Consider the following 12867-nt stretch of genomic DNA (forward strand, 5'->3'; position numbering starts at 1 on the left):
GTGCAGTGTCCCAAAGCACAGATAATTTCCATAAGGATCACATCATACATCCATCTTAGTTCCACACCCTCTCCCTCACACTTTCTTCCTTAAAAACAAAACTACTTCCTCTGAATCACCACTCTGAATCACCACAAGCCAATCTTGTTTACAAATGCACCCAACAAATCTGGCCATAGGGGAGAAGCTGCACAAGTAAAAGACTCCAACAGAGACTTTCATTCAGGAAGAGCCTCCATCAAGAAAAGAAAACTACACAGTACATTAATCTCCCTCATGCTACAGTGTATGTAAAAGCCAACAAGAGCAGAGAAGCCCTGCTCATGCCCTCTTGTGTCAAGGAAGCATAAGATGGTACTTTGGGGATTCACATTTAGGCTTAAATTCCACAGCACTGCACAAGGTATCAATGCACAGTGGGTAGAACATAGAATTCTCTCGACTTCAGGAAGCTTGGAGGAGCTCTCATCACTCAATATGTGCTGATTAATCTGTAGATACAATTCGGAAACAACTTGGTAATTTATTTCTATGGAAAGATTCGACATGTGTAGAAACCAAGATTTTAAACACTTAAAAGTTATTTGTGATAAGTGATAAAAAGAATCTATTACAATTTCTTTGAAAAACTCCTGACATTTCAGCATGACTGACCTTTGCCCCCAGCCCAAATTACAAGACAATTCAGTAAGATACAAGTGTTTGTATCCTCAGACTGCTGAACATCACTGCATCAGGCACTACTGAGCTTCATACCTGTGACCCTGGTCTCCCCTGGCAGACGAGGTATTTCTTCATTTTGTTCCCAACTACTTCCATCTTTTAGATTCTAAAGAAGAGAAGCACAACAGCACATCACAGTTTATTTACAATTTCAATCAGATTAAAAATAAAACCAACCAAATTTAAAGGTAATTCCTGCATGGCAAAGAACAGGTCTTGCTAAAGTAGGAATTCACAGACTGAACCAAAACAGGAACACACACAACTATCTTACAATGCAACTATGAAATGTTTAATGGTTGAACAGATCTGAAACAGAAGCAGGTTTGAATCTTTCCCCTAAAAGAATAGTCAGTTATTTGTATTCAGTTGGAATTAAACCTCTATACTACAAGTTCTCTGGAAGTTGTGTGCATTTATTTTTCCAAGAACATTGGGCTTGGGAGAACAAATCAACTGCAATTACTTAAGCAATGTACTCACAGCTATCACACACAATCTACTGTTTTCTTGCACCCTGGTTACATTTTCTTCAGCTGCACAGCATTAGAAAGCAGAGGGACATGTCACTTACATTGTTTCAATATATTTTTCACTCTAGATGAACATCTTAAAACTGAGCCAGACAAACATAGCAAGGTATAATTTAGTTATTGCAATACAGAATCAAAGGCAACAAAGTGCCCAAAATTTTCAGGAATGCCACAGAATATTTTAAGGTAGAAAGCAAGGATAAGAGTAAGTACATTAGAACTGATTTTAAGGAGTATCTTGTTAGCTATGATAGCAAACACTTTGCCCATCCACTCCAAAAGATATTTAAATCATCTCAGTTAACTGCATTAGAATTTTAGCAATAAAAGTAAGTTTACACATTCAAGAAGCCATTTAAATGCTTGTTTTTCTAACCAAATATGCAAGACATTGCTCTCTGGGAACTCTGATGTAGAAAACCAAAATATGGAAAAAGTTACACTTACCTGTTTACTTGAGGAGTTCTCCAAGGAGTTTGAATTATATTTAGATGTTGATGATGAGGCCATGCCGGGTATCTGACAAGTAAACACAAATTGAAGACTTAAACTACCTCCTGAGCTGCAAGACTATTTCCAGGAGAGATTTTAGACTTTTGAGGTCCACAGGTGGACATGAAGAACTTAAAAGAATGTTTTGCAAGCTACCAGTAATTCAAAAAATTACACAATCCCTCATAATTGAAGGGTTATTGTTCAAAAACATCCAAATCTAACAAGAAATTCATTTCTAGCTTTGCAATTGGCTCTTATTATAAGGAATATTCTGACTCAAGCTCTCTAATGGAATTCCAATGTTGGAATACAAGTATTGGTTCAGTAAACAGACATTAGAGTGCTTGTTTTAAGTCACTGTATACACACATTATGAAATGCTACCTACTTGGACTATTATTGCACAGCTCTTGAAGTCACAAGCATGTCAATACACTCATGTGGTTCAAATTTAAAAAACACAAGAAAAGAAGGACTTCCACAGTACTTTTCTGTTTAAAAACAATCCCCCATTTCCTAACTGAAGCTGCAGCTAATACACCAAAAGAATGAGGGTCCAGCCTTCTGCTCTGAACAACCTTCATGTATTTAAAGGAAAAGGATGTTCTTTATTTTTTAAATGGTATTAATTAAAGACAGAATCTTGTGTGACAGAGGATTCATCATCTTAATTTCACAACACTGCACAAGGGAATTTTAGAACTAACACTGGGAAAAACACTTCCCTTTCACTACTCACACACCCTTCATCAACTGATCTGACATCACACAGCAGTCTTGAAGAGATTCTGTTTGTTTGTTTGGGGGAGGAAAGACAATTACAGACTAGAGAGTCTTTGTTTCTATTGCACAAATCTGTAGTCTTTAAAAAGCACTGTCTCTCCCCTCGCAACATGGGAAAGTTTGGCCAGATCTCTGCACCACGAAAAGCAGCCCATGCCCCTGTGTCACAGGAGGGCTGACAGTGACACTGCAAGAGTCCTGTGACAGAGACACATTAACTACAAGAGGAAAAACGCTTTGACATTACTTTAACAGTACACCAATGTGTCTGTGCAGGAATAAAGTGGAACACCACATCCTGTGGGTTCTACAGGGTTGTTACCCAAGTCTTTCATCTCTCATTAAGAACACAGAAAACTTGACATTGTGCTTAAAACTGCAATATTCAGTGATACAGTTTATCAGTAAAAAATCACATCCCTCCACCAAAAAGAAAAAAAAAAAAGGAACAGACATTCAGCTGAAGAAATGAAGACAAAAAAGCTTTGAATGCCACAGAGCCTGTGTGACCCTGCACACAGAGGTTACTGCCTCCCTTCTGGGTGTCCAGCTATCTTAACTTTCTCCAAACACTGAAACAGAGGCCCTGAACTACTTTTAGAGCAATGCCAACAATTTCAATGAAAAGCTATTAGCAATCAAAATTAAATCATCATCCTTTCAAACTACACAGAAATACTGTTGCAACACTAATATTTTGTCTAATATTTTGCCCATAGAGTATTAAGATATTTTCACAGCTTTTACTTCCTTGCAATATCTTACATACTATAAAGTAGATTCAACTTCTGCTATATTGTCATGCCAACTTGTCAGCATCCAATACTTGCTCAGATAAGATTCTTCAATTTATAGAAGTTTAAGATTTTATAAATGTAAAAAGCATATTTACTCAAAGTTGTTTTAAAAAAAATTCCATATGAAGTGTCCTTTTTCTATATTTTAAATGAGAAATGCCAGGTGAGACAGCAGCCCTGGTTTTTCTATCTATCTCAGCAGAGACCAAATAACTGCAGCTTTTAACTGGTGCTCACGTAAATTTAAATTAAGGCTGCACCAACCACAAGAGACAAGTGAGCACAAACAAGCCCTAGAAAAGTGCCTTTTAAAGGATGTGACAGCCCTGAATAGCTCTGCACTGCAAAATGGAAACAGTGACTGCAGCAGGTACCAGCACACCCGAGGTGGCTGATCTTACACAGCCACTGCAGCAGCAAAGGCACAGGGAGAGCCCAGCAGGACCTGGGCACTCACCTCAGAGCCAGCCCACTGCCAGAGCTCAGGAAAACAAAAACTGGTTCGGACACTCCCCATGCCTCCCAATCACAGTGTACTCCTGCTGCTCACACAGGGAACAGCACCCAGTGTTTTAAAAGCCTTCTGTTTGCTCCTTTGCTTTCTTTATTATTTCCTTCCCTCACTGCACAGTCACTAAGTTTGGGCTGAACTGCAGCACTACATGAGGTGAGTTAAGATTCTGAAACAATCTGACTATAACTCACACTGAGATGTGGAAAAGTTAAAATATATAGGCAGAGATCCTGTCAGGTGCTCAGAAAAAAATTCTCTTTGAGGAAGCTGACAACACAGCAGGACAAAGCTCCCCTTCCCCCCACACTGCCACCCCACCAGGCCACTTCTGGCAAACAACACGTGTGTGGTCTCGCTGCAGATGTTTATGTTTCTGTGGATGCAAGTTTACCTTGTGTAAGATTCCCCCAACTGTCCCTGAGACCCATTTCTTTAAACGTACTTGAAAGTGAAAATAAATTCATTATCTGTCTTCAATTTCTATAGAAAACTTCACTCTAGAATTACAACCAACTACTCTGTTTCATTTCCAACACTTCAGTGATGCAAATTAGACTTATTCAGAGCTAATCAAGTTGAATAAATATGTAATGAAGATAAGGTGTTATCTGTGACAGTATTTTTTAAATCCATCAAACATTTTCACTAAAATTAATGTGAGTTAATTTCATCAGTATGCAAGTGGAAGAATACTTCTAATGCTAAAAAATTTTGCTTTGAAATCTAGTCATACCTAAAAATTCCAAATACTAATAAGCATATTTATAACCACCCACATTTCCATAAGTAAACTGAGTCCTAGTAATTAGTTACAGAGCACTCATTAGACAGCATTTAGAACAGTGTTTTGGCCCCCAGTACAAGACAGGCATTGATAAACTGCAATGAGTTCAGCTGAGGTTCCCCAGGAGGAGCAGAACATGGAGCACCTGATCTCCTAGAGTGAGAGGCTGCAGGAGCTGGGAATTGTCCAGCCTGAAGAGGAGACAGCTTCAGTGGGACCTCACAGCTGCTCACTCAGCCTTTGAGGCACTTGCTGAGAAGGCAGAGCCAAGGTCTTCAAAGTGCTGAGTGACAAGATACAACAGAAATCAAAACAAAATAGATTCCAGCTTGATTTCCGGGCAAAAAAGAACAACAAAGCCCTTCTTTTGCACTGTAAGGCAGGCAGGCTGTGAAAACAGGCCCCAAGGAAGTTGCAGTATTCACCCCCAGAGGTTTTTAAGACCCAGCTGGATAGGGCTGTGAAAAGCTGGTTCTGATCCTGCTTTGAGCAAGAGGTTGAACTGAAGGCCTCCTGAAGTCCCTACCAACCTGGATTATGCATCTGTGATCTTCAGACAATAGACAAGATTAAGTTGTCATTAAAAGTGTCCATCAAACAAAGACACACCCTTAAGGAAGTGGACTTCTCTATAACAAGAGAAAACAAGTTTTCAAAAACATTTAAAACTAACATGAAATATTTACTTTTTTATATTATTTCTTAATCTGTCTAATTGTAGAAGCGGCTTTTGGCAACCACCCAAAGTAATATTGCCATGAACAATTCAAAAAAACATACTCCACCACAGTCTTAAAATAGCTCCAAGTTTCTCATTATCACAGAGCAGCAGCAGTCCTTCCACACAGGGAGACACCTTTCAAGTAGTTTTCCACTGCAAGCACATTTATTCCCCAGTACTCATGCGTACTTCTAGACTTGAAAAAAAATTGATAACCATACAAAGCTCAGCAGCTGAACACAAAGAAAATTACTCTGCAAATTTAAAACAAATCAGGCAACTTTGTGATATTCTGCACTTAGCAACAGTTGAACATTGATTCCTGAATCTAAAACAGCAAAGAGACAAAGCAATTTCACTAGATTTAACTTGAGCTGATAAACAAAGCTTTGTAAAGTTATCAGAACTTAATATAGTAACACTATCAAGAAATGGAGGCTCTGGTGATCTTACAATAACAAACTACTTGCAATCAGTGTTTTCATTAAACATGATATTTATACTTGTGCTTCCTAGGATTGATGGGAATGGACACACAGCAATGTTTGAAAGGTGTGCTGGTAGAGTTTTCCTAGCTATAATAACAGCATACAGAGCCAGTGTGAATATACTGCCTTGTGTTTCCCATACAAAATTCAAAGCATAAAATACAAAGTACTAAAACCAAAGGGACATCTGTCAGAACCACAACTTCACAGATGAGATAATACACAATAGGTAGGATTTCAGAAATAACATACAGAATAGTGTAGAACTTCAGGAATTTTTAAGTATCAAAGTTAGGCTAGGACAACTACAAAGGAACAAGACAAGAGAAGTATTTCACTCTAAGTATTAAGCAGAAAACAACATAAATCCTTTACAAAATATATATGGAAAAACAGCAGTCCTGAAGTGTCAAGCCATCAGCAGCATCTAAGTTATCAGTCACCAAAGTAAGCACCAGCATCCTAACACCAGAAAATAGGTGTTTAATCCAATGAAGTCAAGAGTAGCCATTCATCTCAGTAAAGCTTAATAAAATTTTAGGATAAGATATAAAGACATACAGGGGTACAAAAAAGACACAAGAATGATCTAAGGCAATGAAGGCAGTTTTCCAGACATCAGCTGTCCCATACCAAACAGCACCAACCAAACAAAATGAAACACAGTAAGACCCACAGAAATAAATACATCTCTTTTAAGCTCATTTAACCAGCTGTATTTTAGCACAAAGGAACTATACTCAGAAACAAAGATAAGGTAGCAGAAGTCTCCAAAGTTACAATGCTACAAAAAAAGAAGTAGCATAAAGCAGAGCATTCCAAATTCAAAGAAGTTAAAATATGCAAACAACTAAAACCCCACAGAAAACCCACACCAGAGAAATATTTGCTGATATGTATTTCCAAAGGATAGAAACCCAACAACAATTTCCTGCAATAGTGAAAGATACCAGTGCAGGGGAGATTTAGAAGCAAAACTACTTGGGTGGAATGGACCTCTCTAAGTCACCTGGTCCAATCCCCCTGCAGTGAGCTGGGGCATCTCTTTAAGCAGATCAGGTCGCTCAGAGCCCTGTCCAGCCTCCCCTCAAACACTTCCAGGGACGAGGCATCCTGTCTGAGCAACCTGTGACACTGTTTCACCATCCTCCTGAAAAGCTTTTTCCTTTAACTGGTCTAAACTGACCCTCTTTTACATTAAATCATCACCCTTGTCCTATCAAAATAGGCCCTGATAAAAACCTTGTGCCCATCTTTCATTTAGACTCCCTTCAGGTACTGGAAAGTGCTACAACGTCTTCCTGGAGCCTTCTTCAGGCTGAACATCTCTGACTCTCAGCCTCTCTTCACAGGAGAGATGTTCCAGTCCAAGATCATTAACCACAATGATGTTGTTTCTGCTCTCTTATCTCAATTGGCAGATCACAGAATCTCCTATTTCTGCTTCACCATCACTGCTACAGAGTCTGAAATCCTTCCAAGCACAACCTCTGTGTAATGCAGGTCACAGCCCTCACCTTCCCTCAAGTGGATCCTCATGATTCTGCTGATCTGAGACCAGATTATGCCACTAGTGGATCTTCTCCCTTAATGCCTAAATAACATTGCCTATTCACATGTACTTACTACATCTACATTTTCCAGGGAAGCCATATGAGCTTTCAAGTCTCTCTGAAAGTCTTATCACATCAAGGTGTAACCAGAGCACACAAAGCAAGCCAGCAGTGCAAGCTTCAATGGAATACTGTCCATGCAAAATTTATCTGCCCTTCTACACCGAGGTTTCCAAGTCAGTTAAATCAAATTCATCGATAATCACTATATTAAAAAAATCTGTATCCTTCAAAAACAGTATCACAAAAACTCTCTCAAACTGAAGCTGTTTGCTGAGCACCAATTCTACACCAGGCTTCCCATCCCTAAGAAAAATGCACTCCAGAATTGTTGCCAATTCTCTGCTAAACTGTACAGCAGCTGCACAACTCAACACAGACTGATGAATTTGTTTTTCAAGAGCCAGAAACGCTCCCTCTCCCAGAAAAAGCATTCTCTTGTTCCCTAATGAGCCCTGCATTTGACAGGTCAGTCATTGTCCCCACAGGATTCAACACAAACAAATAAAAACAAACAAAATTCACAACAGTCAAGTGACTGCTAATTCACCAAACCAATTGCAAGTGTGGCAGCTGCCTGCCCACTCAGATTGTACAGGCTCACTGTAGTAGGGAGTTTTCAGGATATTAGAAAGAAGATCTCATACTAACCATAACTGGTATTCTGACAATGGAAATCTACAAATGGCAGCTAAAGAAAAAATTCGGCAGAAAATTTCTCAGAGCCACCAGATCCTACACACTTCTAGGAATAAGTTCTTCAAAAGAAAAACTTCTTGTAGTCTGTACATGGAAGGCAGGTATTGAATACAGAATAGTTGGAGGAAGCAAAAAAAAGTCTCAATTCTGTCTTGATTGATATTTCTCCTGTCTGCATTTGAAGTTTTTTGTTCTGCTGTCTTAACGTGGAATTTAGCTCCCACCCTATTTTCAAAATAAATCACAACTTTCAACAAGACCAAACATAAATGTCTATAATGTTACTTTTTCTAATTATCAACCCAATTGCTTGCTGCTTTCATATTATATTGAAAATACAGCTTAGGGTGACATCCTAGCTTTTGTCCTGGCAAGCCTTCTTTTAAGAGAATTACAACTCCCTCTCACAAGGAGAGGTGACAGAGTAGAACACTATGGATCTGATAGTTAGATAAGTTTTGTGCTTTGTATCACCATTACAAATAAAAGCAGCACCTTCTTTAGTAGTAATACATATAATTATTTTTTAGGGCCTGTATATCAGCAATAGTTCTATTCCTTGCAATCTATGCTAACAATCATTTCTGTCCACTTGTGCTCACTTATTACTAATCTTGTATTTGTTCTATGTGTACTACCTTTCCCTTGACATGATAATCGTTTTTCCTGGACTGCTTCTTAACATTCACTCTGGTAGCTGAGTTCTAAAGTGGAAGTTCAGTTCTGTGAGTGGATCAAAGGAAGCAGTTTTCCTCTAACAGCTAAATCTACCTAGATTAGGTGGTATGACAGAAGTGAGTGGGTTTTTTAAGAAAGCATTTGTCAGATTACCTCTAGAATCAACATTACATCTGTAAGAAAGCTATGCCTGAAGGCTGATCCGTGGCTTTCTAAACCCACCCAGTCTATTTTCACTGCCTCTCATCCCCTGCAGGGAATGCATACCTCCCACATTGTCAGAAGCTGATGCAGTTGACAGGAAAGCCTATGGGACAGCACACACAGCTTCCCAGTCTCCTATTAAGAAAGCCTTCAGTTGCTCTCTGCTCATTCTTCTTGAAAGACATCCCCTTAGGCCACTGTAGTTCTGTTGCTAAAGAACTAAGTGATGATTCCACAGGAGAAATGGAAATTGCATCTGTTATGCAATGATACACTGTATTCAAAAATGACACTGTAACAGTTAAAACTACATCCCCCTACTCAGACTTTCCTCCCAACTTTCCTTTAAGAACATGTTCAACCCATCAGACTCATCCTCTGCCATCTGCTGTTTAGCTCCTCTTCCACTACATGAATACTCACAATGCCAAGGAGAAGGTACCATTCTGAGCTGGTCTGCACTTTAAAAAGTACATTAAGTGGACTATGATTTTATAGACTATGACAAAGTCATTTACAAATCATTGCTGGATTCCATCCCTAAGAAAGGAGACACTGGGACTACCCTGCCCAGTGAATGGCCCTAAGTCATTCACAGGGCAGCACCACACCCATGGAGGTGCTCTCTTTCAAGCAACAGCAGGGTCTTTGCTGGGCATAAAAACCTGGATACTTCCCACACTGATGGGTCCAGTGACATCCCAGTCTGTGCTGTACAGCCTTTCCACTCACTACATGCACTAACATGAGTTACTTAGATATGGTTGGGAAAAAGCACATTCTATCTTACACAAAAGTGTACTACAGTCTGCTAAAAGGCACTTACTTGTGTTCTCTCTTGCTCAGAAGTGTCCAGATTCAACTAGTCATTTCAGTTGTATAAAATACAGATGCCCACTTCAGTGTCAGATGTCAGGAAACTTGGGTTCATTCCTTCAGCTTTACAACAACATTTGAGATTTTTGCTGTAGCTGGCCCCTAACAGGAATGGAACAGGTAGGAAGACATTGTTAGCATTGCCAGAAAATTTCAATTGACATTACTTTTGAAAACTTCAGAAAGGAAGCAAAATCCCAGAATAGTGCTATCAAAAACAATCTAGAGAAAGGAAACAAACAGTACTAGTTCTTTTTATGTTCTACCTTATGTCAGGATGTTTGGCATCAAGGAGGTGGAATTGAGAACTTTCTCTTCTAAAACTGGTTTTAAAATGTTGTTAACCAGATTATTTTCCCAAACACACTTAGGAATGTCTTTCATATGAAAAGCTATGCAAAGTCAGAAGCAATAGAAACAAAAAACTTATTTCTACCCAATTCAGGTTCTTAGAGAAACTAGTATTTTGTGTCCTTTGAAACAACTCACAGAACACCTACAGTTTTACAGTTACTTATTAAATCAGCTGTGCAGTCTGAATTAACTCTGTAACTCTACACACAGGAATACAACAGCACAGGGTTTGATCACACTTGATGCTACATGCCCATGTCTTCAGTGAGAGTGTTTTCTGCAAGTTTCCTTCTGACCAAGCACAGAATGATAAACAGTGCAAAAAGGGAGAATTCTACATTTTATTGAAACCAGCTCTATAGCTCATCTCCTGGGACACATGCCACGCAATGAAGTCACAGTGTCAGAAATTCTGTGTGTTAAGGCTCTGTTAATAACTGTACAGCCTAACCTTTTTAACTACCTAAATAAAAATTAACTTTAAAAAGAAAACTGTAGCAAGGAAGAGGTTCTGGTTTCACATCATACTGTTCCTGTACCATCAGATAGCTGGTTCTTTGAATATGGCTAATGATAAACAGATTTATGACCACTAGCAAGCAATGGGCACAATTCCTGCCCTAGAAAAGAAGCTGTGCCATAGAGCCAAGCTACTTTTTAAACATCCAGTTTTTGTCAGTGCCTATTGTGGCAAGCAAATCTACAGACTCACAAAAAAACATTCTCAGAATTTTAACACTGAGTTTGCCTATGCTGCTTTTATAGCACTAAGGCAGCACTGGGGTTTTCTGTGAAAAAAGCTAACACCTTTCTTACGCTCTTAAAACACGCACATCTGAAAAAACCCACACCAACAAAACAAAATCCACCAACCACACAAAGCAGAAAACATGCCTTTTGACTGCCACAACACAAAAACCAGCAAGAAGATCTGTTATCTTCAAGAATAGTTTCGTGCTTTAAACCAACTAAAAAGTTTGCTCTGAAATGAAAGGTTTCGGCTCTTTAGTCGTGAACACTGAAAGAAGTCACATGCCTCAGAACAACATTTAAGCCGGTCAGAAATGAACACTACAGCGGCTTAAAGGTCTGAAAGCGAATCAAGAGCGCTCGGGACATCGCGGAGAGGACTGAACAGGAAAAGCAAAAATTACACTTCAGAGGTGACTTTGCTGAGCCACACTTCACGAGCATCTCGCTCCCAGACGGATGCTGCACACCAGGGTGGGAATCAGGAGAAGCCGGAGCCCAGCGGCCACAAACAACGCGGGCAACCGAGCCCCGCCAGCCGCGGGCCCCACCGACACTGCCCGGGGCCACAAACGGGCCGGACACTGCCCGGGGCCACAAACGGGCCGGACACTGCCCGGAGCCACGGGAGCCACGGGCTGGACACTGCCCGGGCCCCGCACACACCGACAACACCGGGACCCCGCACCGGCACCCCTGGGCCCCAACGACACACAGCGCTCCCGCACCGGCACTGACCGGCACTGCCGGGCCCCAATAACACACAGCAGCCCCGCACCGGCACTCCTTGGCCCCAATAACACACAGCAGTCCCACACCGGCATTCCCGGGCCCCAATAACACACAGCAGCCCCGCACCAGCATTCCCGGGCCCCAATAACACACAGCAGCCCCGCACCAGCATTCCCGGGCCCCAATAACACACAGCAGCCCCGCACCGGCACTGCCGGGCCCCAATAACACACAGCAGCCCCGCACCGGCACTGCGTGGCCCCAATAACACACAGCAGCCCCGCACCGGCACTGCCGGGCCCCAATAACACACAGCAGCCCCACACCGGCACTGCGGGGCCCCAATAACACACAGCAGCCCCGCACCGGCATTCCCGGGCCCCAATAACACACAGCAGCCCCGCACCGGCACTGCCGGGCCCCAATAACACACAGCAGCCCCGCACCGGCACTCACCGACACTTCCCGTGCCGCCGCCGCGGGCCCGAACACGGCGCTCACGTGACGGGCCCGCGCCCCTCCCACACCGCGGGGGCTGCCGGGAGCTGCGGCCGCGGGGCGGGGCTGTGGGGAACGGGGCGGGGCCTCGCGGAGGGGCGGGTCCGGTCACCCCTGGGGGCGGGGCTCCCCGAGGGGCGGGGCGGAGCGGCCCTCAGGCCGTGAGGGCGGGCGGGGCTCCATGGCGCCCCGAGGCGCTCGGGGCTGCGGCCGCCGCCGTCCCCGCCCCGCAGAGCGGCCCCGAAGGAAACACCCGGGGAAAGGGGAGGGGAGAAAAGGGACGTGCGGCCGGAGTGAAAAGTATCGAGCTGATGGAGTGATCAGACACCTCAAGCACTCTGGATGCCCTCTGGACACCAATGAACACTATAATAAAAGGAGTAAACGATAAGAATAAACACTGTGCTAAAGGATGTAAAAGAATTGGTGATGCAAATGGCAGGGGTGTCGTTCATGTGAAATTAAAATAAAATAAGAATTGTCCATAAAATGGCCTGTTGGCCCTGCACAGGGAGCAGCTGTGTGTGTCTGGAGGGCAGGGCGGAGATCGGGCGCTCTCTGTGGTCTGATGTTCTCTGCTCTCAGGAAAGGGGGGTTGTGATATTGCCAAGCCTTTCTAATGTCA

General features: G+C 42.2%; 1 protein-coding gene across 3 annotated transcripts in view; it reads right to left on the bottom strand.

Annotated features, from left to right (window-relative positions):
* Positions 1-12269, bottom strand: part of MTM1 (myotubularin 1) — a 42531-nt gene extending 30262 nt beyond the window's left edge. For 2 of the 3 annotated variants that reach the window (XM_058032545.1, XM_058032543.1), the window contains exons 1-4: positions 12201-12269; positions 9859-10010; positions 1704-1775; positions 757-829 (exon numbers count right to left, since the gene is read on the bottom strand). In XM_058032545.1, the coding sequence (XP_057888528.1) occupies positions 757-829; positions 1704-1766 (136 nt within the window). In that variant the 5' untranslated portion in view covers positions 1767-1775; positions 9859-10010; positions 12201-12269. The remainder of the gene's footprint in view (positions 1-756; positions 830-1703; positions 1776-9858; positions 10011-12200) is intronic. The other variant, XM_058032544.1, reaches the window with a different exon arrangement.
* Between the last annotated feature and the right edge of the window lie 598 nt (positions 12270-12867).

The sequence above is a fragment of the Melospiza georgiana genome, chromosome 12 (genome assembly GCF_028018845.1).
Source record: "Melospiza georgiana isolate bMelGeo1 chromosome 12, bMelGeo1.pri, whole genome shotgun sequence".
Taxonomy (NCBI): domain Eukaryota; kingdom Metazoa; phylum Chordata; class Aves; order Passeriformes; family Passerellidae; genus Melospiza; species Melospiza georgiana.